This window comes from Gorilla gorilla, chromosome 7 (assembly GCF_029281585.2).
Source record: "Gorilla gorilla gorilla isolate KB3781 chromosome 7, NHGRI_mGorGor1-v2.1_pri, whole genome shotgun sequence".
Lineage (NCBI taxonomy): Eukaryota > Metazoa > Chordata > Mammalia > Primates > Hominidae > Gorilla > Gorilla gorilla.
Window position 1 is genome coordinate 90,484,270 of NC_073231.2, and position 27,977 is coordinate 90,512,246.

Here is a 27,977-nt window from a genome sequence, read left to right on the forward strand (position 1 = left end):
CAAATGTTATAGTAACTAGAGATGTACTAAACATGTATGTAGAAGCAGAGAACATCAGCAAACTTTGTAAGTCCAGTTCATTCTTCTGTTTGCAAAGTGGCAAACAAAACACTTTCATTAGTGTTCTGTTTTTTTTTTTTTTAAGGCAGAGTCTCCCTCTGTCATCCAGGCTGGAGTGTCATCCAGGCTGGAGTGCAGTGGCACAATAGCTCACTGCAACCTCCACCTCCCAGGTTCAAATGATTCTCCTGGCTCAGCCTCCCGAGTAGCTGGGATGACAGGCACCTGCCACCACACCTGGCTACTTTTTGTATTTTTAGTAGAGACGGGGTTTCACCATGTTGGCCAGGCTGGTCTCAAACTCCTGGCCTCAGGTGATCCACCTGCCTCAGCCTCCCAAAGTGTTGGGATTACAGGCATGAGCCACTGCACCTGGCCTCATTAGTGCCTTTTAGTTATATTACCTTAGTGATAAGTTCAACCAATAAAAAATTTAATTTCTAGGCCGGGCACGGTGGCTCATGCCTGTAATCCCAGCACTTTGGGAGGCCAAGGCGGGCGAATCACGTCACGAGATCGAGACCATCCTGACTAACATGGTGAAACCCCATCTCTATTAAAAAATACAAAAAATGAGCCGGTCGTGGTGGCAGGCACCTGTAGTCCCAGCTACTCGGGAGGCTGAGGCAGGAGAATGGCGTGAACCCGGGAGTCGGGAGCTTGCAGTGGGCCGAGATCGAGCCACTGCACTCCAGCCTGGACGAAAGAGGGAGACTCCATCTTAAAAAAAAAAAAAAAAAAAAAAAAAAAAAAAATTAACTTCTATTTCTCAATCTAATATCAATAATCAATGTACAAATTGTTACTAAATGAGAATCTTTCAAAATACACATTACACAGGTCTTTAATTTGGAATGATGTATTTGAGAGTATTTTGTTAAAGATCATTAACCGTATATAGAAACCATCTTTAACACTAAATTTGTTTTTTGTTCGCAGTGTTTCCTCTCTTAAGGCTTTCTCCTACCCCGGCAGATGACTACAACTTTAATTTAGATGATAATGAAGGAGTTTGTGATCTGTTTGATGTCCAGATACTAAATTATTAGATTCCATGGAAACTTGGGACTGTTATCTACCTCTAACTGTGTAACATTTTAGACTTCTTAATAACCTAAGTATTTAAAATAATGAATGTAACACCTTTTTTAGTTCACTGATTCTGAAGTGTTCTTCCCTAATACTTTCTTTACTTCACAAAACTTCAACCATAAAAACAAAGGGCTCTGACTGCTTTAGGGGATAAGTGATTTAATATCCACAAACGTCCCCACTCCCAAAAGTAACTATATTCTGGATTTCAACTTTTCTTCTAATTGTGAATCCTTCTGTTTTTTCTTCTTACAAGAGGAAAGTTAAAGGACACTACAGGTCATCAAAAACAAGTTGGCCAAGGACTCATTACTTGTCATATTTTTACTGCCACTAAACTGCCTGTATTTCTGTATGTCCTTCTATCCAAACAGACATTCACTGCCACTTGTAAAGTGAAGGATGTAAACGAGGATATATAACTGTTTCAGTGAACAGATTTTGTGAAGTGCCTTCTGTTTTAGCACTTTAAGTTTATCACATTTTGTTGACTTCTGACATTCCACTTTCCTAGGTTATAGGAAAGATCTGTTTATGTAGTTTGTTTTTAAAATGTGCCAATGCCTGTACATTAACAAGATTTTTAAAAATAAAATTGTATAAAACATTCAATTTATTGGTCTTTGTGGAGAATTAGATGCATCACCAGTATATTACAACAGAGCCATTAATCTTGTAGCTTCATCAACATTAACTGGTTTGCTTTCATGACGCTGCTGAGGAATCTGAAAGGAGAAAGTATTATATTTAAAAACATAGACAACAATAGCAGACAAATTACTTATATAAGCTGTTATTCAATTTAATTTTTCTAGTCGTATCTTTGGAAGTAGAATAATCTGTATATTCAGACAATGTTTTAGAGTCTGAATATGCTATTTGTACTACAGAGCCCTAGTACTAGAGAGCCAAGTACTAAAAATTACACTCAACTTACAGGCTTTGAAAACTTGGAGTTTAATTTATTAGCCTCAATTTGTTAGCCATAAAAAAAAGCAAATGATTTCTGCTTACCAGTTCTTTCTGCAGAGGTTCAAGTGAAATGCTTTTTGCGAAATGTGCAAGTTCCTTTTGTACATTTACAAAAGCTTTATTTACTCTGTTAACTTTTTCCTCATTCATAATGTTTATCTTTTAAAAAAGAAAAAAAAGCATTAATCTATGATCTCATAACCATTAAAGATAAGATATATTCAACCTTAACCTGTTAAATCTAAAATCTAAAAACTCTTACCAACAAATTAGGGATAATTCACTCAAAAATTCTTATAGTCTTATTGGGAAATTACAAAAAGTTTTGGTTTTTAAAAAATGGGATTTATGTGGATATGCCTCACACTTATGGTACAGAAGGCTAAAATATGTGACTGTGATATTGTGATTCATAATAAGATATATATATATATTTGGTCTTTGTCCTCATTTCCTGTCATACAGCTTTTTAAATCATTGTATTAAGAGGGATAAGAGTGTCTTTTGAATGCTAATAAGATGGCTGGTAGCTGGGAGTCTCTAGATAGCTTCAGGAGGAGGGCTAGTCAGATAAAAACACAGGGTTAGAGGATTAGGACTTTCTGCTCCACAGTGAGGAGTGGGGATAAAGGTTAAGCCCATCACTAATGGCCAATGATTTAATGAATTATGCCTACATAATGAAGCCTCTGTAGATCTACAAAAGAACTGGGTTCAAAGAGCTTCTGGATAGCTGAACACATGGGGGCTCCTAGAAAGTGGCATGCCCAGAGAGAGCAGGGAAGCTCCATGCCCCTTCCCATGTACCTTGCCCTATGCACCTCTTCCATCTGGCTACGCATCTGTCCCCTTTGTAATATCCTTTATAATAAACTGGTAAAAGTATTTTCCTGGGTTCTGTGAGCTGCTCTAGCAAATTAATCAAACCCAAGGAGGGGGTCATGGGAACCCTTATTTATAACTGGTTGGTGAGAAGCACAGGTAAAACATCTGGGACTTGTGATTGTCACTGGAAGTTGGGGAGAGGCTTAGAACTCAACTCTCAACCTGTGGAATCTGACGCTATCTCCAGGTCAGCAGTGTCAGATTTTAATTAAAGGACACCCAGCTGCTGCCTGCTGAAGATTCATCTGCAGAATTGTTAGGTGTGGGGGAAACCGCCCCACAAATCTAGTATTGGAAGTGTTGAGTGACCGTATGAGAGTGAGAGTAAGAGAAACTGAGTTGCTTTTTTCCTGTATCCTTACAGTGACCAAAATCTCTAGGCTACAGTGCTGTCATCCCACATCTATACAAGAAACCTGGATCAAATACTTTTAGTCCCTTCTAACATAACAGTACGTCTCTGAATCCTTCCTGGACCTTCTTGTCTTAATGGAAGACCCCTGATGACAGCTTCCCTTGCAGTCCTCCTCTTTTGAGTTTAACGGAGGTAGGGGTGGTGCTCTTCTTCTTCACTGCTGCTGCCGCCAAACAATTTCTCCTTCAAAACCCTTACCTCCTTTGCACCTCATGCTGCCTACCCATAGATCTCTCTCTTAGATCCTACCTGGTGGCATATATAAAAGTTCTAGTACCTCCTGTCCAAATAAAATAATCTTCCTCAAATACACCAAGCTTTTCCCTAGCTCAGGGCCTCTGCACTTGCTATTTTTCTCTGCCTCGAACCCACCACTCCCAACACTTCCTAGCACTTTGCATTGCTAGCTCTTTATCATTCTAGTCTTGGTTTCAATGTGTCAACTATGAAGACCGTCCTATATAAACTGTCATCCCCAAAACCCCCATCATCTGCTTAATTTCATTCTTAGCATTTATAAAATCATAAAACTATTCAACCAAAAAGCTTAACTCAGCTAGCTCATGAAAGTTGAAAGATGAAATGTTAGATTTCTATGGACTATTATAATTAAACTGAGTCCTGGAGAGCTGACTCCATCTACTACTGAAACTTGAAAACATTTTCTTAAAAATTTTTCTTAAATCTTGTAGAAATTTCTCAGGTATTTTGAAATATAAACAAAGAAAAGAAAGAAACCCCTTTCAAATTGTGCATTTCAATAAATATTTTTTATCTTCATTTTACAGGTTTTTGTTTGAATTGCAGATGTCTTCAAAGAGACAAGAATTACTGAGGAGAAAAAGAATGGGTGCTCACTGACATCCCATGTCTTGCCTCTATTAATACATTCTTATATTTGAGTTCAGAGATAAGAACTGTTTCCCATACTATGGTTTTTAAATGAGTTCTATGGTTCAGTAAAACTATTAAATTGAAGCTTCACACATTTGTAGTTAAAATGTTTATTTCTTTTCAACATTTGTTTTCAAGAAAGGGAGGTTATTTTTCTTCCTTTTTTTTAATATTTTTTTAGACAAATGCTTGAAACCATCCTTACCTTTCTAGGAAAAATGAAGAACCTTTTTAAAAAGTAATAGTATACAGTTGTTCAGTAGCTTACAATGACACTTTGCTTGTAAACAATAAAGTCAGAGTGCTTAACTAATACTCACCTTCTTAAGATTAGTGGTAACTGGTTTTGCTTTGTTTTTAGCCTTAAAGTTTTTTTGGCTGGCTATGTGAAATACATTCCTGGACTTCGGCCCTCTTAATTTGTTCTTGGCCATTGTCTAGAAAAGAAAATAAATTCAATTAAATTGCCCACATTTATGAACCGTAAGTCAATTTTAAGTTTTTAAAGGTACCAATTAAATCTAAAAAATTCTATCTTACTCTTGATTATTTTTAAAGTTGGTGCATATATTATTTCCATGTCTTTCACTCCTAGTAGATTTTCTGCTCTTTGAGTACAGAGTATGTATCTAATTCTTCCCTGTATCCCCAGTAATGGGCCCATAGGAGGCATCCAATTAATATCTGCTGGTTGAATTCACTAATATCATCAACACAATAACTGTTATTCTCAGCAGTACCTCACCACCCATCCTTCTGTTAGTCTATATACTACTATGCTATTCTGGTTCCTATCATACTTTAGAGACTGATTCTGCCTCCTTCTTGACTTCTTTTTTATTCCTTTTTACTCTCCCCACTTTCTCTCCTGTGCATCCCATCAAAATCAGTCCTTAATCCTCCATTTCCTACCTCCCTCTCTCCCTTAATTTACTTTCATGACTTCCATATTACCTCTATGTGAATGGCCCTTGCCTTGAAGTGTTGGATACTGTCTTTCCTCCGTAGCTAGAGATGCATTAAGCCAGCAAATTCTACCTTAAAACATCTCTCAGATCTGCCTTTAATAATGTATATGAGGAATAATTTTTAAAATATTAAGTTAACACGTATTGAGCTTTTATTATATGTACAAGCACTACACTTACATGCTTTAACTCATTTACTCCTTACAACAACCCTTTGTAAGAAGTACTATTATCCCCATTTTAAAGATTAAAATTAAAAAACTGATGCAAAGAGAAGTTAATTTGCCCAATGTCACACTGTCAATAACCAGGAGATGCCAGGACTTACAGCCAGGCAGACTAGATCAGAGCTAACATTATGTGGTATTGCACTTCATGTATAAATATAAAAGCTATACAAAAAAATGGTATAGTATTGCTTAGTTCAGGACTGGGTTACTGCTGAAGTCCCTAGGTCCATTTGTTCAAACCACTGTTTGTCAAACTATGCCCATGGACCAAATCAGGCCAAGCACCTGTCCTTGTAAGTAAAGTTTAATTGGAGGCCAAGTGCAGGCGCGGTGGCTCACACCTATAATCCCAGCACTTTGGGAGGTGAAGGCAGAGACCAGCCTCACCACGGTGAAACCCTGTCTCTACTACAAATACAAAAATTAGCTGGGCGTGGTGGCACATGCCTGTGATCCCAGCTACTCGGGAGACTGAGGAAGGAGAATCGCTTGAATCCGGAAGGCGGAGGTTGCAGTGAGCCAAGATTGCACCAGTGCACTCCAGCCTGAGTGACAGAGCAAGACTCTGTCTCAAAAAAATTAATTAATTAAAAAATAAAGTTTAATTGGAATATAGTTATGTCCATTCAATCATGTGCTGATATGGCTGCTTTTCTGCTATAACTATGACCCACAAAGTCCAAAATATTTAGTGTCCGACCTTTAACAGAAAGTCTGCCAACTCCTGGCTTAAGCCATCTGCACAGTGGCTATCTGGCACCAAGCTATGCGATCGACCTTCCCAATGTTAAAAACCTTCAACAGTTTTCCCAATGTATAAGGGGCAACGTGCCTTGGCTTGGCATATTACTGGCACGCTGAATCTACCCTAAATCTGCCACACATATCTCCTGTTACGTCTCTATAAACACTGCTCTAGCCAGCCTGGTCTAACTGTTCTCTTGCACAGACACCTTGAACATTCTTCCTTTTTTTCCTTTGCTCAGTCGTAGTCTTGACTGAAATTTATATCTTCCTTCAATGTAGCCTTACTACATTGTAAGTAATTAAGGAACTACTTAACTGAAACAGCAATGCTTTTGAACCCCAACAGTATTCCTCCTACTTAAAAAAGAATGCAGTAGAAAATACATGGTTATTACTGAAGATGCAAAAAATAAAATACACATAATAAAACCCCTCAAATGAAGTACTCTAAAATCATTCCAAGCCGGGCGCGATGGCTCATGCCTGTAATCCCAGCACTTTGGGAGGCCGAGGCGGACCGATCACTTGAGGCCAGGAGTTCGAGACCACCCTGGCCAACATGATGAAACCCCGTTTCCACTAAAAAAATAAAAATTAGCCGGGCGTGGTGACGCGCGCCTCTAATCCCAGCTACTCGGGAGGCTGAGACACGAGGAGGCGGAGGTTGCAGTGAGCCGAGATCACGCCACTGCACACCAGCCTGGGCGACAGACTGAGACTCAGTCTCAAAAATAAATAAATAAAAATTAAAATAAAATAATTACAATAGTAACCAAAATCCAATCATTCATCTAGTATAAATCAATTGCTATATGCCACGTGTGGTAGAGAACTTATATTTTATACACAGAAAATATATATGGAACATAAATAATGACAGTATATATACGGAACATACACAGACATGATAGGTATATTGTACATGACACTACCTATAATATACACATGGGCCATGAACAGACAGTCTACAAGTGGAGGAGAGGTTTATTAGAGCTGTAGACCTGAGCAAGGTTCGTGGAGAAAGTAATACACTAGTGGGGGTGTGCGAGTGGAGGAAAATTCTCTGAAAACCACGTAGAAACTGATCATGAAAGACACAGCCCAAAACTGGGAAACCGTCAGGAGATGAAAGCCCAACAACCACCGGGGTTTCGGGCCTGCTACCCAGTAGGGCTGCCTGAGGCAGAGCGCGACGGAACCGAGCCTACAGGCCACAGCGGTACGAGACCGGCCCAATCCAACCCCGACCCCTGCAAACTTCACGCCAGCCCTCCAGAAAACTTAATTTATTAAACTCTCACCAGAAATTTAACACTTGCGTGCAGCTTTTTAAGGTCCAGGTAACACCATCTGGCACGTACGGCGTCTAGGAAGTTCCGGGGAGGATGAACCAGTCAGGATTCCGCTCACGAGCCGTAGCTCCGCCCACCGAACGCAGCCCCGTCCATAGGCGGAAGTCCCGCCCATAGAGTTAGTTCCCACCCACCTGGCGTAGTCCCGCCCATAGAGCCAAGTCTAAGGAGCAAGGTGCAGTGAAAAAGCGAAGCCCCACCCATAGAGCGAGGTTCGGAAGTCCAGTCTCATTAGCATCTCTTGTCTTCTGCGGTGTTGCAGACTTATCCTCAGCTCAAGCGAGTTTGGGGCGTTATAGAGGCAGCCAAGTCTCCCCTTGCTGGCGTGGGTACTTGTGCAGAAACTTCCCGAGGTGCTTCTGAGACTGCACAGTGAAGACCGCCGCACTGGAGGTCAGCGCTCCGCCGCGGACTCCCGGCTGACTCTGCCACTCTCCCAGGAGGAGGCGCTGTGCACCTCTGGGTGGTTTCCAGGGCTCGGCTGGCGGTAGAGGGAGCCTTGAGGTTGGAAAAGATCTAGAGTTATAATCTCCGAAAGGAAGATTTGTAATGCACTGCGAGTTAGAAATGTTTTTCTCATTGCAGCTTCCTTGTTTCAAAAAGAGAATTTTTGACAGCACTGCAAAGGCACAAGAAACCAGGCACAGTATAAAATATACAAATAAAACAGGTACCAAGGAACTTAAAACATTCAACCCATAACGTCGTCTAGGTTTTTCTGCTTTAAGAAAATTGACTCAATTCTTCCAAGAGAATAACCCTATTAAAGGTAAGTTTTCACATGTGTCTCTATTTATTTTGTTGAGGTCATAGGAAAAGCTGGATTTCAAACAAACGTAGATGTAAGAATTAAATAGAGGAGAGAAGCACGAAGGGTGGCTTTATAGTCAACAGGGACAGGTTTATTTTAAATAAACCTGAGACTGGCAGCTGGCCAAGTTAGGTCAGAGCCACACTCTCTTACAGACTAAGAGTTTTTAAGGATTCAGGATGGGAGAGTTTAACAGAGGCTTGGACTGCTTCTGTGTCTCTTTGCTGTGCTTATCTGGGAGGGAGAGTTGTGTGTCTGTTCCCATACATCTTTCTGCAGCTGCAGGCATACCCGCAGCTAAAAGTCTGCTTTTAGCTTCCCTATCTTAGTGCACCTGAAGGGAAAGGAATGTGCTTATTAAGGCCCACTGTTTAACTGGGGCTCATTGTATGAGGGTGAGGTTTGGTAGTTACCCAAGAGATTTTCCCCCTACTTCACTCTGCCTGAGCTGTCTCATCTGTGTTTTACTGACTGCTCTTTCTATCTGCTTGTAATTAGAAGAGAAGTGATTTCCTTGAAATTCATGAGGCTAGAAAGGGAGCTGGAACTTAAAAGTGGCGGTGTTTGTCCGAGATGACGGTGCTCCTGCTCTGTCAGTAAAACTGACATTTATATGCCATTTTGTAGCTTACAAAAGATTTCAGCCTACACTATGCTAAAAATAAGGTGATAAAACCACTCCTCTTTTGCAAGTGATGATACTACTAAGGTTCAGAGTTTAAGCCGTGTCCTGGCAGCCACACAACTAACTAGAAATTGACAAAGCCAGACGATTTTGTAAAACTAAGCATTTTTTTAAAACAGTTTTTAAAAAGTTTTTGTAAACTTAATAATTCGCAAATCCACATTGGTTAGCACTTGGTCAAGTCCTCTTTCCAACAAACCAGGCACTTGCCTGCTTACAGAAAGATAAGCAATTTTTGCAATAAATCATTTAATTATGCCCATCACAAAAAAAATTAAGGAATAGAATATACTAAGGGGAGAGGAATAATTGCTTGCCAATGTATGTTTTTTCAAACTTTTATATTCTTTCTGACGATCCACCTGTTAAAAACACCTAAAAATGCTGGTATAAAATGCCCATAAAGTGTAAGAGCAAAACAAAAACAAAACCGTTAGACTTTTTTATAAGGCCAAAGTTATTCACAAATTCTGAGGCGAATAAGTTGGGTACAATTATTTGGTTCTTTGAATGTGAGGCTATTGATATATATATACAGAAGGCAAGGAAATAAATGTAACAGAACGACATTACAGAGTTTATAAAAACTGGTAGGTCTCACTTTTATTTTGAAGTGGCGAAATAACATGGTTATTCAGGCAAGAGCAGAGGTCTGAGTGAGGAGGCCTGGGTTTTTGGTTTACCTCTCCCGCCAACCAACAGTGTGACCTTGGAAAAGTTACTTCATTTCTCTGTGCCTCCCTTTCCCATATGCATGTAGATTAGTCATTATACCCACTTCAGAGAACGTTGATTATCTGCTCAGCATCCCTTTCTGGATAACTACTCTTCTCCGATCAAGTGGTCCTGGTTGAGCTGATAACTACAGTCCTCCTCTAAGTATTTTCCAGCTAGAGCTGGTGGAAAATGCTGTCTCTTGCATTTGGTGTCTTTGTGCTGGGATGATATAAAATCAAGGCTACTAGTGGTCATCTCCTCCAGCAACTTGGAAGAAGTCTTCCTGCAATGAGAGCAACACACACAAGAAGACAGAACTGAACAGACCAGAGGACTCTGATGCGATCATTTGAGTCCTTGGATTCAGCCATAGATGGAAGAAAGATCCATCCCTTCATTTTTCAAGTACCTGAGCTAAAATATTACCTTCTTTGAGCTTAAACTACTTTGGGTTGTTTTTATTTTATTTTTTAGTCACTTTAACCTGAAAGAGTCTTGACTCCACTCCTGTCCTACCTACTTCACAGGATTATTGTGCAGAGTTAGTGAAATATAAAACATGAAAGCATAAAGTATTACTAAAACAAAAGAAAGGATCATGTTAATTTTCTAAGAGCCATATTTACCCATGTTCCAAATGAACCATACATAAAGAAAATAGCTTAAAGATTTTTCATCTTTAAAAATACATGCAAAAATTAAATTTCCAGTTTTTCTAACAATCTTAAAGATGAATAAAATCATAAATAGAAAAATAATCTTTCAGAAACCTTAGTTTTCCTGGGATAGACTCGGCAATGCAGAGTTCTTTATACAGACCTGGACCTCAAATAATTGTCTTGGAAGCAATTCAACAAGTAAAGATAATTAAGGAGAAGAAGAAAATGAGAACACCACATAAATTACAAACCATCTATAACGAAACTCATAGTCCTCTAAGGGAACACAGCCAGCCTTGTATAGATGATACTCCATAGTTTCTCTTACTTATTTAACCTCCATCTCTTCTTTCCACCACACAGTTTCATTAAGTCAAAATCGTTTGGACACCTAGGCTCTGTAGGTGCTCAAAGGAAGTACATACCACATTTCTATCTCTCAGGGCACAATCGTTTGGATTGTAAATGCACAGGGAACAATGATTCTTGACAGAAAGTGGTAAGAACTATGATAAATGCACAAAATATGCTATTTATGGGTGGAGATAATTCCGAATTCCGGAAACATTCATGTTAAAGCTCTTATTTGATTGTCTCAGAGCAGAAATTGGCAGACTTCAGCCCAAAGGCCAGATCCAGCCCACTACTTATTTTTGTATAGCCCACGAGCTAAGAATGAAGTTACATCTTAAGATGGGGAAAAACTCAACATAAGAATGATACATAGCAACACATGCATATTCTATTAAATTCATGTTTCTGTGTCCACAAAGTGTCACTGCAGCACAGCCATGCACATTTGTTTACATCTTGTCTGTCTGCTGTCATGCTGTAATGATAATGCTGAGTACTTGCGACAGAAACCACATAGCCTGGAAAGCCTAAAACATTTATTACCTAGGCCTTGACCAATTTAATTTTTTTTTTTTGAGACAGAATTTTGCTCTTATTGCCCAGGCTGGAGTGCAGTGGCTCAATCTTGGCTCACCACAACCTCTGCCTCCCGGGTTCAAGCAATTCTCCTGCCTCAGCCGCCTGAGTAGCTGGGATTACAGGCATGCGCCACCATGCCCAGCTAATTTTGTATTTTTAGTAGAGATGGGGTTTCTCCATGTTGGTCAGGCTGGTCTCGAACTCCCGACCTCAGGTGATCCACCTGCCCCAGCCTCCCAAAGTGCTGGGATTACAGGCGTGAGCCACTGCGCCCGGCCCTAATTTTTTTTTTAAACAGGGTCTCACTCTGTCGCCTATGCTGGAGTGCAATGGCGCGAACACTGCTCACTGCAGCCTCCACCTCCTGGACTCAAGCGATCCTCCCACCTCCTCAACCCCCCAAGTAGCTGAGACTACAGGTGCACACCACCATGCTTGGCTAATTTTTGTATTTTTTGCAGAGACATGGTTTCACCACGTTGCCCAGGCTGGCCTTGCATTCCTGAGCTCATGTGATCCACCCTCCTTGGCATCCCAGATTCTGGGGTTAACGGTGTAAGCCACCACACCCAGCCACCAATTTAAAACTTTAAAACATTGCCAATCCCTATATTAGAGTTGAGCAGCATGGTGGTATTATTCAGAATATTGCTATTTTATACTCAAATACACAGGCAGCTTAAATGAATTTTTCATCCCAGCATTTCAAGAAGGTAGAAAAACCTTAATGTCATGAGTTTGGGTTCCCTTTCATCTGATGATTATCAATAATTTTCATTCTTCCAGGCTAAAAATGGAAGCTCCCAGTTATGTAGAAGATATTTCCATCTGGATCCGTCTTAGAAAGTGGAAACAGGAAATGGCTTAATCCTAGAGGAGAAGATAAGACTGGAGAAATTACTGGGGAAAGGGCGGTTAAGGGCTTTCTGCAAGTGCTTGAGACTATCCCTGTGGCACCCCCTACCATAGCCCTAGGAACAATAGCATAAGATCCTTGCACCAATAAATGTCACAGAAAGGATGGAGTTTTCTGCCTTTAAATGTAATGTGGACTTTGGCATTGAGCATCTCAGCAGCCACTGTGATGAATTAAAGACCAGAGAAATTTTCCTATTTTCTGGGCACTAGGTAAGCCACCCACTTCCATATACTTGAGACTGAGATCACATTTTTATGCCAAATTAAGAAGGGAAAGTCAGAGTCAGATTTAATTTTATCTAAAATTTTAAGTTTTATGATGTTTCTAGCACACTTATACTCAAGTATTGAAGTGTTATGATGATCCTCTTTTTGGAGACACAGAGGCTTACTGCAACCTCCGCCTCCTGGGCTCAGGCGATCCTCCCACCCCTCCTCCTGAGTAGCTCAGATTATAGGCTTGTGCCACCATGCCCAGCTAATTTTAATTTTTGTAGAGATGAGGTCTTACTATGTTGCTCAGGCTGGCCTGGAACTCCTGGGCTCAAGCAATCCTCCTGCCTTGATCTCCCAAAGTGCTAAGATTACAAGCGTGAGTCATCATGCCCCACAATGATGTTTCTTAAACTCAAGCATTTTAACTGGCAAAAATGGAGCTGCAAGGCCTTGTAGATATACATACATATGGCCCTGCGTGGTGGCTCACGCCTGTAATCCCAGCATCTTGGGAGGCCGAGGCCGAGGCGGTCGGATCACCTGAGGTCAGGAGTTTAAGACCAGCCTGACCAACATGGAGAAACCCCATCTCTACTAAAAATACGAAATTAGCCGGGCTTGGTGGCGCATGCCTGTAATCCCAGCTACTCAGGAGGCTGAGGCAGGAGAATTGCTTGAACCCGGGAGGCAGAGGTTGCGGTGAGCCGAGACTGTGCCATTGCACTCCAGCCTGGGCAACAAGAGCAAAACTCTATCTCAATAAATAAATAAAAAAGATATATACATATATCTGTGTACATACACATATACATACAGCATAACATGAGCAAGCCATAGACCCAGAGATGGACATGCTATCATTGTGGGAAAGGTCTATTATGGGCGGAGGATGGGGTTGTGGAGATGCTATTGAAGATGAGACTGTAAGATAAACTAATGAAGGGCCTTAACCAAGAAGGGTTCATTTCACTTTAGTATTTTAAAATACTTTAGTATTTCCAAAAAATAAGGATATTCTCCCTCATAACCACAATGCAGCCATCAAAACTCAAAAAATGGATACTGACACATTACTGCTATCTAATCCATAATTGTCATTCGGATTCCATTAATTATCCCAATAACATCTTTTATAACAAAAGAATCCTATTCAGGATAAAGTGTTGCATCAGGTTGTCATGTCTTTTTAGGTACCTCTTACCTGAATAGAACCTCAATCTTTCCTTGGCTTTCCCGGCTTGACGCTTTTGAAAATAACCGTTCAATCATTTTTTGAAATGTTTTAGAATGTTTCTTTTTCTATTGTTTCCTCATGATTAGATTTAGTATATACTGTTTTGGGTGATGGGGAGAAAGACAGACAAAAATACCAGAAAAGTAGTGCTGTGATCTTTCATTGCATCCTATTACTGGGTACATGATTTTATTTGTTCCTTTACAGGGAAATATGAATTTTGATCACTGCATTAAGACAACATCTATCAGGTTTCTCTCCCATGAAGTTGTCCCTTCTCAGGCCGGGCACAGTGGCTCACACCTGTAATACTAGCACTTTGGAAGGCCAAGGCAGGTGGATCACCTGAGGTCGGGAGTTCGAGACCAGCCTGGCTAACATGGGGAAACCCCATCTCTACTAAAAACAATACAAAAATTAGCCAGGCATGATGGTACGTACCTTAGTCCTGGATACTCGGGAGGCTGAGGCAGGAGAATCACTTGAACCCAGAAGGCGGAGGTTGCAGTGAGCTGAGATCGCACCACTGCACTCTAGCCTGGGCAACAAGAGCGAGACTCCATTTCCAAAAAAAAAAAAAAAAAAAAAAAGAAAAGAAAACCAGAAAGTTACTCCTCTTTTAATCAGTAAGTATTTTTTTAGGAGCCAGTTTAAACTATGTAAATATCCCATTATTCATCAAACTTTCATGTACTAGTTTTGGTACACATATTGATGTTTCTTGGCTGAATTGTTACTATGATGATTGCCAAATTTTAATTTTTGTATTTCCATCTTCTTTTCTGCAGTCATCAGTTGACATTTTATTGCTAGTAAAAGCTTTCTCCTCCACCTATGTATTTATTGAGATCAGTATGAGCTCATAGGTTGCTATCTTATTCAACAGATTATAGTCTTTTTTTTTTTTTTTTTTTTTTTTTGAGACAGAGTCTACCTCTGTCACCCAGGCTGGAATGCAGTGGCTCAGTCTCTGCTCACTGCAATCTCTGCCTCCCAGGCTCAAACGATTCTCCTGCCTTAGCCTCCCAAGTAGCTGGGACTACAGGCATGTGCCACCATGCCTGCTAATTTTTGGATTTTTAGCAGAGACAGGGTTTCACATATTGGCCAGGTTGGTCTCAAACTCCTGACCTCAAGTGATCTGCCCACCTCAGCCTCCCAATGTGCTGGGATTACAGAGATGAGCCACCACGCCTGGCCTCACACTATAGTCTTTTATTATCATAATTTATTTTGATGTTCACATTACCCAGATTTGGACAGTGAGTGCTCCTTCACCTGCCCCACTATTTTGATCCATTCCTACCATTCTTTGACCACTTCCTTATTCCAGGCTCATTTTGGACCTGTGCTTTGCCAATCTTAGAATCAGTCATTTCTCCACAGAGCCCTGGTTCCTTTAGGTGACAAATGATACTTAGAAACCAAGATCCGGGGCCAGGCATGGTGGCTCACGCCTGTAATCCCAGCACTTTTTGGGAGGCCAAGGCAGGTGGATCGCTTGAGGCCAGGAGTTCAAGACCAGCCTGGCCAACATGGCAAAACCCTAAAAACATTAAAGTTAACCAGGTGTGGCGGCACACACTTGTAATCCTAGCTACTTGGGAGGCTGAGGCATGAGAATCACTTGAACCCAGGAGACGGAGGTTGCAGTAAGCAGAAATCACGCCACTGCACTCTAGCCTGAGTGAGAGAGTGAGACTGTGTCTAAAAAAAAAAAAAAAGACAAGAAAAGAAAAAGAAAAGAAACCAAGATCTGGGCTGGGTGTAGTGGCTCATGTCTGTAATCCCAGCACTTTGGGAGGCCGAGGTGGGCGGGTTACCTGAGGTTTGGAGTTCGAGACCAGCCTGGCCAACATGGTGAAACTCTGTCTCTACTAAAATACAAAAAAAATTAGCCAGGCATGGTGGCAGGCGCCTGTAATCCCAGCTCTTCGGGAGGCTGAGGCAGGAGAATAACTTAAACCCAGGAGGCAGAGGTTGCAGTGAGCCGAGATCGCGCCATTGCACTCCAGCCTGGGTGACAAGAGTGAAACTTCATCTAAAAAAAAAAAAAAAAAAAAGCAAAGAAACCAAGATCTGGGAAGTTGATGCTTCCATGTCTTTGCAGTGAGCATAGCTAGGAAATACATGCATGTGTGTACATACTATTTGTCTATCTACCTATCTATCAGTATTCACACGGCACATCAGCTGTATTTATTTCTATATGTACACACCATGAGTTCATGCTGATATCTCTAATTTCATTTGAATACCAAAGGTTTTAGTTTTCTACTATTCCATTGTTGTCATTTTTTCCTGGCTCCCTTATTTGAAATATATGTACTCATTTGGTTCATCTTCCTGTATGTAACCAGTCTTCTTTCACTGTTGCCACCTACTTCCCCTACCTCCATGACATGCAGGTGTCCTCCTCACCCCCATGGACTCTCATCATCCACCTGGGCTGCTGCCATCTTCATGTGCTGCCACCTGAATAGGTGGTTTCCCCACCCTGTTCAGGCTCTTGCTTTCTGTGGGCTGATGCCGTCTCTCTCCTCCTTATAAGACCTAATGTCTTTTAGACTGAAGAAGGAAGGAAGGAAAAAGGAATAGAGAAAGGGAGGGAGGCAGAGAAGCAGATAGCAGAGTTTGAGATTTTATTCTATAGGCAACGAAGGACTTGTCCTCCTCTCCACACCCCACCCGCCAAAACACACATGAGATTGCTTATTGTAGGGAATAATTTTGTTAGCTGCATGAAAGTAGCTTAGAAGAAGGAATGGTTGCAGGCAGGGAAGCAGTGGTTCAGGAAATAAGTGATGAAGCCTAACGAGGAGATAGATATCCTTAGATGACTGTGCACCCACTATGGCTCCTCTGAGCAGCCAATGCATGACAAACAGTCAATAAAAATTATATGCAGTCTGCATTTCCGTGTAGTTTCTTCATGGGTCAAATAAATATTAGAGCTACTTTCCAATGAAATTTTTATTTCTTGGCCAGGCATAGTGGCTCATGCCTGTAATCCCAGCACTTTTGGAGGCCAAGGCAGGAGAATCACTTGAGCCCAGGAGTTTGAGACCAGACTGGGTAACATATCAACACCTTGTTTCTACCAAAAATACAAAATTAGTTAGACACGGTAGTGTGCACCTGTAGTCTCAGCTCCTCAGGAAGCTGAGGTGGGAGGAAGCTGAGCTTGGGAGGTTGAGGCAGCAGCAAGCCATGATTGTGTCACTGCACTCCAACCTGGGTGACAGAGCAAGACCCTGCCTCAAAATAATGAAAGAAAAAAGAGGAAGGAAGGGAGGGAGGGAGGGAGGAAAGGAAGGAAGGAAGGGAGGGAGGGAGGGAGGAAAGGAAGGAAGGAAGGTAGGAAGGATGGAAGGAAGGAAGGAAAGGAAAAGAAGTCTACATTTCTTATGAGGAACCGATGAGATGAACATTTTCATGATTGATTGTGGAAATGAGGAATCTTTTTTTAACCCCCTAATGACAGGAGCATTTATTTCTAGACTATAAATGAAAGTTTATGACACAGCCTGTATAAGAAAATGCAGCAGAATAAACAGGATCCACCACCTTTCTCTCTAGGTCAAATTCCTGGAAATATCTGGAGGGTAAGAACCAGTTAATGAAAAGAGAAGGTTAATGCTTTGCAGTGAAGGAAAAGTGACTCGCATCAGTAGATTACTATGAAGCTGCAAGAGGTGAGTCACAGGCTTTAGCTTTTCATGGTAAGGTTTCTGTATTCAAATACCATGTTACTTTTATGCATGCTTTTCTCTCGTGCTCTTTTCAGGGCCCAGAAAAAAAAGTCACCTTGGATTTCCATTCATGAATACATACTTCTGTGACATAGGAGGTGTGAAAGAAGCATTTGCTGAATGAAATAAAATTTCCTGAGATGTAAAAATAGGCAAGGGTTTGTAGCCATACACTAAAAATTATTGTAAAGCACTATCACTGTTAGCATGGCCAAGATATACCTAGAAGAACACTTTTTGTCTTGTAGCACTGCTTCTTGGATGTGATAGGTGCTCCACAAATACACTATTAATTTAATTAAGCAAATTTGATTTAGAATAATCTCCTGGCCAAATGCCTAGGGATCTTGAACCTGAACTAATTATAGTCACAAAGAAGGGCTTGCATTTGAAGTATTCGAGGGTTAAGAATGGTCAAATACATGTCACAAAGACAATAAAAATATTCCAAGGGCATGCGTCGTACTTTTTCACTCTTTATGATACTTGGTTAAAATGCAAGTAATGGTTAAAAATTAGAAGAACTGTGAAATATTTAGCAGGTGCATATTTAAAACTCAGAAAGTTGGCAAAGGCAAAGAAGGCAGTGTGCTATTAAATTTAAAAAAATGAAAGGATGCAGTGCTTTGTAATTATCAAGTTTAATTGATAATGTAAACTCTCAACTATCTAAGTCTCAACTATGATTTTGTGTTTCAGTTGAAAGTGTTATTTTCAGAGTTTACACAGACCAAAGCAGACAGTCAAAAACTGAGAGAATGCTTGAAAGAGGTGAAGGAGTGGGTCTTGCAGATATTTAGGGGGAGGGTGCTCCAGGCAGAAAGGCCAAGAGCAGAAGAGAGCGTGGCATGATTAATGAACAGAAAGCAGCACGGCTGAAGGGGGTCACATAGGGTTCTGCAGGTCATTGCAAGTACTTTGCTTTCGTTAATTCATTCATTCTTTTCTTTTGTTTTTGTTTTTGTTTTTGAGATGGAGTCTTGCTCTGTCGCCCAGGCTGGAGTGCAGTGGTGCAATCTAGGCTCACTGCAAGCTCCGCCTCCTGGGTTCATGCCATTCTCCTGCCTCAGCCTCCCGAGTAGCTGGGACTACAGGCGCCTGCCACCACGCCAGGCTAATTTTTTTGTATTTTAATAGAGACAGGTTTCGCCATGTTAGCCAGGATGGTCTCGATCTCCTGACCTCGTGATCCGCACGCCTTGGCCTCCCAAAGTGCTGCGATTACAGGCATGAGCTGCACCTGGCCCATTCTTTCTTTCTTTAATTATTATTGTTATTAATTTTTGAGGCAGAGTCTCACTCTGTTGCCCAGGCTGGAGTGCAGTGATGCGATCTCGACTCACTGCAACCTCCGCCTCCCAGGTTCAAGCGATTCTCCTGCCTCAGCCTCCTGTGTAGCTGGGACTACAGGCATGCACCACCATGTCCACTAACTTGTATTTTTAGTAGAGATGGAATTTCTTCATGTTGGCCAGGTCGGTCTCGAACTCCAGACCTAAGGTGATCCGCCTGCCTTGGCCTCCCAAAGTGCTGAGATTACAGGTGTGAGCCACTGCCCCCCAGCTTTTTTGATATATTTCTTTACAATCTTTTTTTCTAGGCATATATACTATATTGCTTATTAAAATTTCTGTGTAGATACAATTTTATAATCTATATATCTATATATATACACTTTAATAAGTAGTTTGGAAATATGGCATTTAATGTCTTTCAAAAATTATATCATTTTGATATACATGAGTTGTTTTAACCCTTTTCTTATCATTATCACTTCTGTTGTTTCTAGAGCTTTTTTCTGTTATAAATACACTGTAATTAACATCCTTTTGAATAATCTTTGACAGAATCTCTTAATATTTTCTCAGGCAGCGTGTCTATCAATAAGATCTAAAGTTATGAATACGCTTAAAATTCTTGATTTAAATTACCAATTTTTTTCCAAAAGATCATATATTCTACATTTCTACCAATAGTGTATGAACATGGCTGTTTCACCATATTCTTATTACACAAATTGTTTATACATTTTTGGTGGGTTTTTTTGTTTGTTTTTTTGTTTCGTTTTTTTTGAGACAGAGTCTTGCTCTGTCATCCAGTCTGGAGTGCAGTGGTGCAATCTCAGCTTACTGCAACCTCCGCCTCCTGGGTTCAAACTATTCTCCTGCCTCAGCCTCCCGAGTAACTGGGACTACAGGCATGTACCAGCACGCCCAGCTAATTTTTGTATTTTTAGTAGAGATGGGGTTTCACCTTGTTGGCCAGGCTGGTCTCGAATGCCTGACCTCAGGTAATCCACTTGCCTGGGCATCCCAAAGTGCTGAGATTACAGATGTGAGCCACCGCGCCTGGCCACTCTTTTTTTTGTTTTTCTTTTTTTTTTGAGACAGGATCTTGCTCGCTTTGTTGCCCAGGCTGGAGTGCACTGGTGAGATCACTGCTTACTGAAGCCTCCATCTCCTGGGCTCAAGCGTTCCTTGCGCCTCATTGAGTAGCTGGGGCCACAGGATTGTGCCATCACGCCCAACTAATTTTTGTATTTTTTTTTTTTTTTTTAGAGACAGGGTTTCACCATGTTGCCCTGGCTGTTCTCAAATGCCCAGGCTCGAGTGATCCACCCACCTTGGCCTCCCAAAGTGCTGGGATTACAGGCATGAGCCACCGTGCCCAGCCTGATACTTTTTTAGAAGCAGAAAAAATTTGATTAGGAAGAAAGGGCATACAGATTGTTTTAAAATTATACATCTTTTGAATTTTGTTTTAGGCTTATAGTATAGTGGAGTATGTGTGTGTGTGTGTGAAATTAACTGATTGCTTAGGAGTTAAAACTGACAAAACTTAGAGGTGAAGAGAAAAAGAGAAAATCAGAAATTAATGTGACTATGAAGTTTCTGGTTTGTGCATCTGGTGGATGGTGGTACCATTGGATGAGATAGAAATGTGACGGGGAAGTTGGGACAGGGAAAAACTGTATAATTCCATGTGAACAATTTAAGTTGAAGTCATTGGATCTAATTCAGTAGATCTAGAGCTGTGCCGCCAGCATAATAGCCACTAGCCTCATGTGGCTATTGAGCTCTTGTAAAGTGGCTACCCTGAATTGAGATGTGCTGTCAGAATAAAATATACACCAGATTTGGAACTCTTTGTAAGAACAAAGAAGGTAAAAGATAAATGATAGTATCAGTTAAGATCCAATCAGGAGACAAATCACACAGTAATTTGAACAGGGAAAGTTTACTGTAAAGAATTATTAAGTATAATGGGGCAACTATAAAGATGTAAAAGATAACTCTAAACAATATCCCGAGGCTAAGGAAGTTTCTAATGAGGGACAAACTTGGATGCCAGCCTCCGTTCCAAAGGGATTCAGATCACTGGAGAAGATACGGTTGCAACCCAGTGGATGACAGAGAAGTTTGCTGGGTTGTCCAGGTCTGAGCTGGTCCACAGTTACTAGACAAGCGAGAAACAGGGTACAGGTGGGCTAAGACTGGTGTGCAAGACTACAGGTATGCAGAGGGACTCAAAGCATTGGGAACAACTCTGGCTGACAGATGCATAGCCTAGAGTGAACAGTGTCCATGTCAGGAGGCCATGGGAAACACTCTTTGGGGTGCAGGCAGACTAGGGCTGGTGGGCAGGTATGCAGAGGGAGTTGGGGCATCTGCTTGCCAATAGGGTGGCATGAGGCCTGGAGTATGTGGGGTTTGTTTTGGGAGGGGCAGTGAGGTGGTCACTGGGTTAGGGCTAGGGTTGTCAGCTTACTGAGAGACTGCATACTCTGAGTGTGCTGCTGGGCCGGAGTGCCTGGATGTCTCTATACACGGCCACATGTGGCTGCTGAAAGTAGCCCAGCAGGAACAAGAATAAAACAAAAAACACAGCATTCAGGAACCAGGAAGAGAAGTTCCTTTCTCCAGCAATGACCTTCCACTGAAGAAAGCTTAACATTATGCTTGCTGCAAAAAAGAAATGCTTAAAGCTTCATTATCACAGAGCTGGTAATGCAGGGTAAAATTAGACGTGAAAGACAATAAATTGATAACTGAAACACTCATTAATTTTTATTTATTTTATTTTTTTTGAGACAGAGTCTCACTCTGTCACCCAGGCTGGAGTGCAGTGGCGTGATCTCAGCTCACTGCAACCTTCATCTCCCGGGTTCAAGCGATTCTCCTGCCTCAGCCTCCCGCGTAGCTGGGATTACAGGCACCCACCACCATGCCCAGCTAATTTTTTGTATTTTTAATAGAGACGGGGTTTCGCCATGTTGCCCAGGCTGGTTTCGAACTCCTGAGCTCAGGCAATCCGCCCACCTTGGCCTCCCAAAGTGCTGGGATTACAAGCATGAGTGCATTAATTTTTTTCTTTTATTGACTAATGTTGAAATGATATTTTTGATGTATTAGGTTAAATAATATATATCATTAAGAATAATTTCACTTTCCTTTTTAGTTTTTAAAGTGCACCTAGTCAAAAATTTAAGTAACATATATGCTTAGCACTTGGACAGTTCTGGAATGGATGTCTAAGCTAGGTAGATTACTTCCATAAGAACTGATGGAAGGGCCTAGGAGGAGAGTGTAGAGAGAGGAGAGTTTATAGTAGAAAGCCCCAAACCCCCAAATTTAAAGGTTGGTGTGATGATTAATTGTATGTGTCAATTTGGGCCATGAGGTGCTCGGATATTTGGTAGAACAGTATTCTGGATGTTTACATGAGGGTGTTTTTGGAGGACATTAACATTTCAACCAGTAGACGGACTAAGGCGGACTGCCTCCCTAAAGAGCTGGGCCTCACCTAATCAGTGAAAGCCTGAATAGAAAAAAAAAAAAGCTGACCCTCGTCCAAGTAAGGGAAACTTCCTTCTGCCTGATTGTCTTTGGGATAGGGCATTGGCTTTTTCCTACTCTAGGATTCAAACTGAAACAATGGCTTTACCTGGGGTCTTGAGCCTGCTGGGCTCTGGACTGAAACTACACCATCAGCTCTCCTGGGTCTCCAGCCTCCAGCTTGCCTACTCACTCTGAATATCTTGGGACTTGTCAGGCTTCATAATGAAGTGAGCCATTTTTAATAATAAATCTCATTTTCTCCCTCAATACATATACATGGTTTTGGAGAACCCTAACTAATACATAATACAGTTGAGTATAGAAAGAAGAACCCAAGGAATTCCAGAGAGCATGGGTGGGTAGCAAATGGAAAATGTAAATTCAGGAAGAAAGTTTCCTGCTAATGAGAATAAATTCCAGAACATGTTAGTATGCTGATGGCAATAATAAAGAAGAGTGAATGGAGTTGGCAATGGAGGCTATAAGGGATAAAATAGTATATGTTTGGCAAGAGTGCAAGGTTTTGCTAGGCACATAGGGCTAGTGCAGCAAGCTTTCAGTAGTGAAATGGTGGCAACCAGGTCAGAACTTCTTGGAATGAGGGTAAATCACACCTTCCTCAGTGGTGAGACGGGGATATGGGTACTGCTTTTCATAGAACAAACTGTCCGGCCAGGGGCATGGTGGCTTACACCTGTAACCACAGCACTTTTAGAGGCCAAGGCAGGTGGATCACCTGAGGTCAGGAGTTCAAAGCCAATGTGGTGAAACCCCGTCTCTACTAAAAATACAAAAATTAGCCAGGTGTGGTGGTCCATGCCTGTAGTCCCAGCTACTCAGGAGGCTGAAGCAGGAGAATCGCTTGAACCCGGGAGGCGGGGGTTGTGGTGAGCTGAGATTGTGCCACTCTACTCCAGACTGGGCAACAGAGTGAGACTCTGTCTCAAAAAAAAAAAAAAAAAAAAAAAAAGGAACAAACCTTCCTTTTCTAGAGGACAGAAAGGAATAGATAAACCTTACAAGAGCTGATGACAGAATGCCGTCACGCCCCTAATATCGCTCTGTGGTTATATTTCAAAGAGTTGACAGCAATAGAATGACATTGACTTATTCATTCTAGGCCAAGGAATTACTAAATTCTTTAACAGCTGAATTACTTTGGCATGAATTATCTGGACTTTTCAACACTGATCTGATGTTTATACAAGTGTATTTCCTTTCAAATAGTCTTGATGCTTCCTTTTTCTCTTTCACACTTTACCTACTTTTGTAATACGCACAAATAAGATATGAAACACTACAAAATAGGATGTAGATAAATTTCGATTAGAAAACTGTATAAAATTAAACAAAAGAACAAAAATGTAGAAATTGGGTTTTAGCAATGTGTTCTTATCTGACAATATAGGACAAAGAAATGTTTGGCTCTAGTTTCCGAAAGCTATCATTGGAGAGGTGACTGGAGAAGAGATTTATTGAAGTTATCCTTTCAATTTTGGTCTGAGAGTCCTCATCTTGGCGTGAAACCTTGGTCACCTGAGAAAGTCCTTTAACCCTTTTGAGTCTCAAATTCCTCTTTGGGAGATTGCATTATGCAAGACTAACCTTAGGATAACCTTAGGAATAAGAAAATAAAGAAATCGAAACCCCGTATAGTATCAGCTCCATAAAGTCACCAATCTCCACAAGCTATCAAGTGATAAGACATTCTTGTGGGTAATACATCCTGGTTGTACAAATCACAGGACTCAATGAATAAAGGAAGCTGGGCACAAATTGGAGAGCACCTTGGACTTGGGACTCTGCAGACTGGTGCTATGTCCCTGACCGTGTGGCTTGCCTCTCTAGGGGACTGGGGAACCTTGCTTATCTAAGTTTCGTGCTTGGTAAAAATCAGATGATAATAGCTACTTTGGTTCACATTTAGAGTTTTTAAAAATAATACCTGGGGGCTGGGTGCGGTGGCTCATGCCTGTAATCCCAGCACTTTGGGAGGCAGACGCAGGCAGATTGCCTAAGGTCAGGAGTTTGAGACCAGCCTGGCCAACATGATGAAACCCCATCTCTGCTAAAAATACAAAAATTAGCTGGGCATGGTGGCACATGCCTGTAATTCCAGCTATTCGGGAGGCTGAGGCAGGAGAATTGCTTAAGCCCAGGAGACGGAGGTTGCAGTGAGCCAAGAGGGTACACTCCAGCACTCCAGCCTGGCCAACAGAGCAAGACTCTGTCTCAATAAATAAATAAATAAGTAAATAAAAAGAATACCTGGAAAAATGTGCATCTCAGGGAGAGTCTGTATACATGCCCTAATAAAACAATATGAACTTATACTCTGATATTTCCTTAATATGTTACTGTGTTAATTAAATATTTTTATGGCTAGATTTGTAATTTACAAGTGCTGCTTTATTATGACACACAGTGTCATTGAAGAGGAGAGTGGACTTCGGCACATTTTGTTCCTTAAGGGAGCTTAAATTGGATCTAACCAGTTCAAAAGTGAAGTGAAAAAAAAAAACACACATCTCCACCGACCAAAAAAAGAGTGAGGTGGAGATGATGACCATATCGTGGGTCAGCATTTCTGGGTTATTTGGTTAGTGTTAGTCTTTTTGTTTTTGTTTTTTGTTTGAGACAGGGTCTCACTCTGTCACCCAGGCTGAAGTGCAGTGGCATGATCACAGCTCACTGCAACCTCTGTCTCCTGGGCTCAAGCAATTCACTGCAACCTCCATCTCCCAGACTCAAGTGATGCTTCTACCTCAGCCTCCCAAGTAGCTGGGACCACAGGTGGGTGCCACCATACTTGGCTAATATATATATATATATTTTTTTGGCAGAGACAGGGTCTCACTGTGTTGCCCAGGCTGGTCTTGGACTCTTGGGTTCAAGCAATCCTCCTGCCTTAGCCTCTCAAAGTGCTGGGATTACAGGTTGTGCCCAACCAGTGTTAGTCTTCTTTTACTTGATTACACTTAATGGTTGTGAGCCTGGAGACAGAGGCTCCTTGTTAAAGAGAAACCACACAAATAGTTATGAAAGGTTATTTATTAAGTTAATGGATTCATTGATTTGAAGAAGTAAAAAGATATTTGTTTCCTCAGTTGTTTTTTTTTTTGAAAAAATTTCAAACCTACGGAAAAAAAGTAAGAATATTATCATGAGCTCCCAAATATCCTTCAGCTAGATTAATCAATTATTTACTGAGACATTTGGAAGTCAGTTTCAGACATCAAGATATTCAGCCCCAGCACTTTAGGAGGCCGAAGCAGGTGGATCACCTAAGGTCAGGTGTTCAAGACCATCCTGACCAATATGGTGAAACCCGTCTCTACTAAAAATAGAAAAATTAGCGGGGCATGGTGGTGTGTGCCTGTAGTCCCAGCTACTCAGGAGGCTGAGACAGGAGAATTGCTTGAACCAGGGAGGAGGAGGTTGCAGTGAGCCGAGATTGCGCCACTGCATTCCAGCCTGGGCAGCAGAGCAAGACTCAGTCTCAAAAAAAAAAAAAAAAAAAGTACTTCAGCCCTGTAGCTTTAGTGTTGAACTCTTAAATCATTCTCAGTACCATTATCACTCCTGAGAGAATTAGTATCAATTAATAATATCACATAGGTGCTGTCCATATTTAAATTTCTCCAAATGTCTCCCAAACATTTATTACAGCTTTTATGTAACCTAGAATCTAATTAAGTGCCATACATTGCATTTAGCTGTTACATATCTTTTGTCTCTTTTAATCCTAGACTGTGTGAATATCCTATTCCCCAATATCCTTTCATCCAGAAGTTTTAGTACCCATTACTGATCCTTGCCTGAATCAGAGATTATACAGAGATTATATAGGCCTTGCAAAAATGGTGGTTTTAAAATTTTATCATTTCATCTGTATTTACTAGTGGACATAAAGAAGATCTCTCATTCTCTCTCAGCATCACTATGCACTGATGGATATTTGGTGGGTGGGGAGTTATAATCTATTACTATCATTATTTTTTTTGATGGTCAAATTATCCCAAATTTGTCAGCAGTTCCTCCTTCAAGCTACCTTATTTGTGCGTATCAGTGTATGTGTGTGTGTGTGTGAATGTGTCTGTGTGTGTGTGTGTGTTTGAATGCTTTCTAGCTTTCTGGCATAAGAAATATGTTCTAGGCTCATCTTAGTCTTTCTCTGCTCTAGACCTGAAACTGTTACATAGGTAGTCAAGCAGACCTAAGCAGGGCAGGAGAGCCCCTACTGCCCCTCAACCAAGAATGTCAGACAACCATCAGGTGATGGTCAGGCGGTTATTAAACTGCTTCTCTAAAATAATAATTGGTTGCAGCTGGCATCAGGAAAAGGCAGTCTCCCAATAGATAGAAACACTTAAAGTTGGTGATCAGCAGCTTCCCAGTAGGATCTCAGGAGTTGGTTGAGTGGTCTCAAGCATGCACACTAAGAGGCAAATGGCAGAGTTTAACTGGTATATGACCTTCCTTTAGGAACACTCAACTGGTAAGGAAAAAACCCCTCAAGTGAGCATGTGCACAATTTTGGTAAACACACTGTGCAAACAGCCCCTTTCAAGTGTTGGCAGTCCACTGTGCCTGCGGACAGCCCACCCCAAAGAAGAATCAGGGAAGAAGGATTGCAAGACCCCAGAAGCATGCCAGTGTATAAGACCCCAAGTCAAAGGTCAAACAGTGCACTTCAGTCTCTTAAGTTGCTGGCTTGGCCCTCTTCCAGGTGTACTTTACTTCCTTTTGTTCCCTCTAAACTTGTTAGTGAACTTTCATTCCTGCTCTAAAACTTGCCTAGGTCTTTCACTCCGCCCTATGCCCCTTGGTCAAATTCTTTCTTCTGAGGAGGCAAGAACTGAGGTTGTTGTAGACCTGTAGAGGTTCGCAGCTGCTAACAAAACTAGTCACTTCTCCAAGTAGCTCTGGTTCCTTCGAATGGGGAATGGTGTTTAGGAAACAAGATCTGGGTGCTAGTGTTTAAATCACCTTCGCAAAAATCATAATAGTGAGAAAATTATAACAGTGAAAGAGGTCTGACCTAACCAACTTCATCTTGCCTTTCACCTCCAAACTGCCCTTGATCATTTCTGAGTGTGAACCGAGCTAACTTTGGGAGAAATTTAGTTTATAATTTCAATGGTAATAACCCTTCCCAAAGCCATGTATTTGTTCTGTAGCTCACGACATTTTCAACTTCCCCAATTACTCTCATAAATAACATCACTATTGTAGAACCTGAGATTGACCTTTTGAGATGTTTTTTTCAGGCTTTTGCATGTATGATGACCAGATGGCCCCACCCAGACCAGCGACTCCTCTGTGGCCCCCACCCAAAAGTGGACTCAGCTCATGAGGACCATTTTCTACACCACTGTAATTGCCTTTCCAACCAATCAGCATCACCCATTCCCTAGCCCCCTGCCTGCCAAACTATTCTTGAAAAACCCTAACCTTGGAATTTGGTGGGAGGCTGATTTGTGTAATAATAAAACTTTGAGTAGGGCATGGTGGCTGACACCTGTAATTTCAGCGCTTTGGGAGGAGGCTAAGGCAAAAGGATTGTTTGAGCCCAGGAGTTTGACTGGGCTCATAGTTT

At 41.3% G+C, this 27,977-nt stretch overlaps 2 protein-coding genes and 1 long non-coding RNA gene across 4 annotated transcripts in view; 2 read left to right on the forward strand and 1 right to left on the reverse strand.

The window, feature by feature from the left end:
* Nucleotides 1–1,764, forward strand: part of E2F5 (E2F transcription factor 5) — a 37,197-nt gene extending 35,433 nt beyond the window's left edge. For both annotated transcript variants that reach the window (XM_004047214.5, XM_019032727.4), the window contains exon 8: nucleotides 1,000–1,764. In XM_004047214.5, the coding sequence (XP_004047262.2) occupies nucleotides 1,000–1,109 (110 nt within the window). In that variant the 3' untranslated portion in view covers nucleotides 1,110–1,764. The remainder of the gene's footprint in view (nucleotides 1–999) is intronic.
* Nucleotides 1,748–7,836, reverse strand: RBIS (ribosomal biogenesis factor). The gene is made up of 4 exons (XM_004047216.4): nucleotides 7,565–7,836; nucleotides 4,639–4,755; nucleotides 2,167–2,283; nucleotides 1,748–1,877 (listed from the first exon to the last, which is right to left on the reverse strand). The coding sequence occupies exons 2-4, from the start codon at nucleotides 4,750–4,752 to the stop codon at nucleotides 1,806–1,808; spliced, it is 303 nt and encodes a 100-aa protein (XP_004047264.1). The 5' UTR covers nucleotides 4,753–4,755; nucleotides 7,565–7,836; the 3' UTR covers nucleotides 1,748–1,805.
* On the forward strand, nucleotides 7,795–27,884 carry LOC129524334 (uncharacterized). The gene is made up of 4 exons (XR_008668120.1): nucleotides 7,795–8,384; nucleotides 12,207–12,548; nucleotides 17,368–17,483; nucleotides 27,649–27,884. It is a non-coding gene; the product is annotated as an uncharacterized lncRNA (long non-coding RNA).
* The last annotated feature ends 93 nt before the right edge of the window (nucleotides 27,885–27,977 follow it).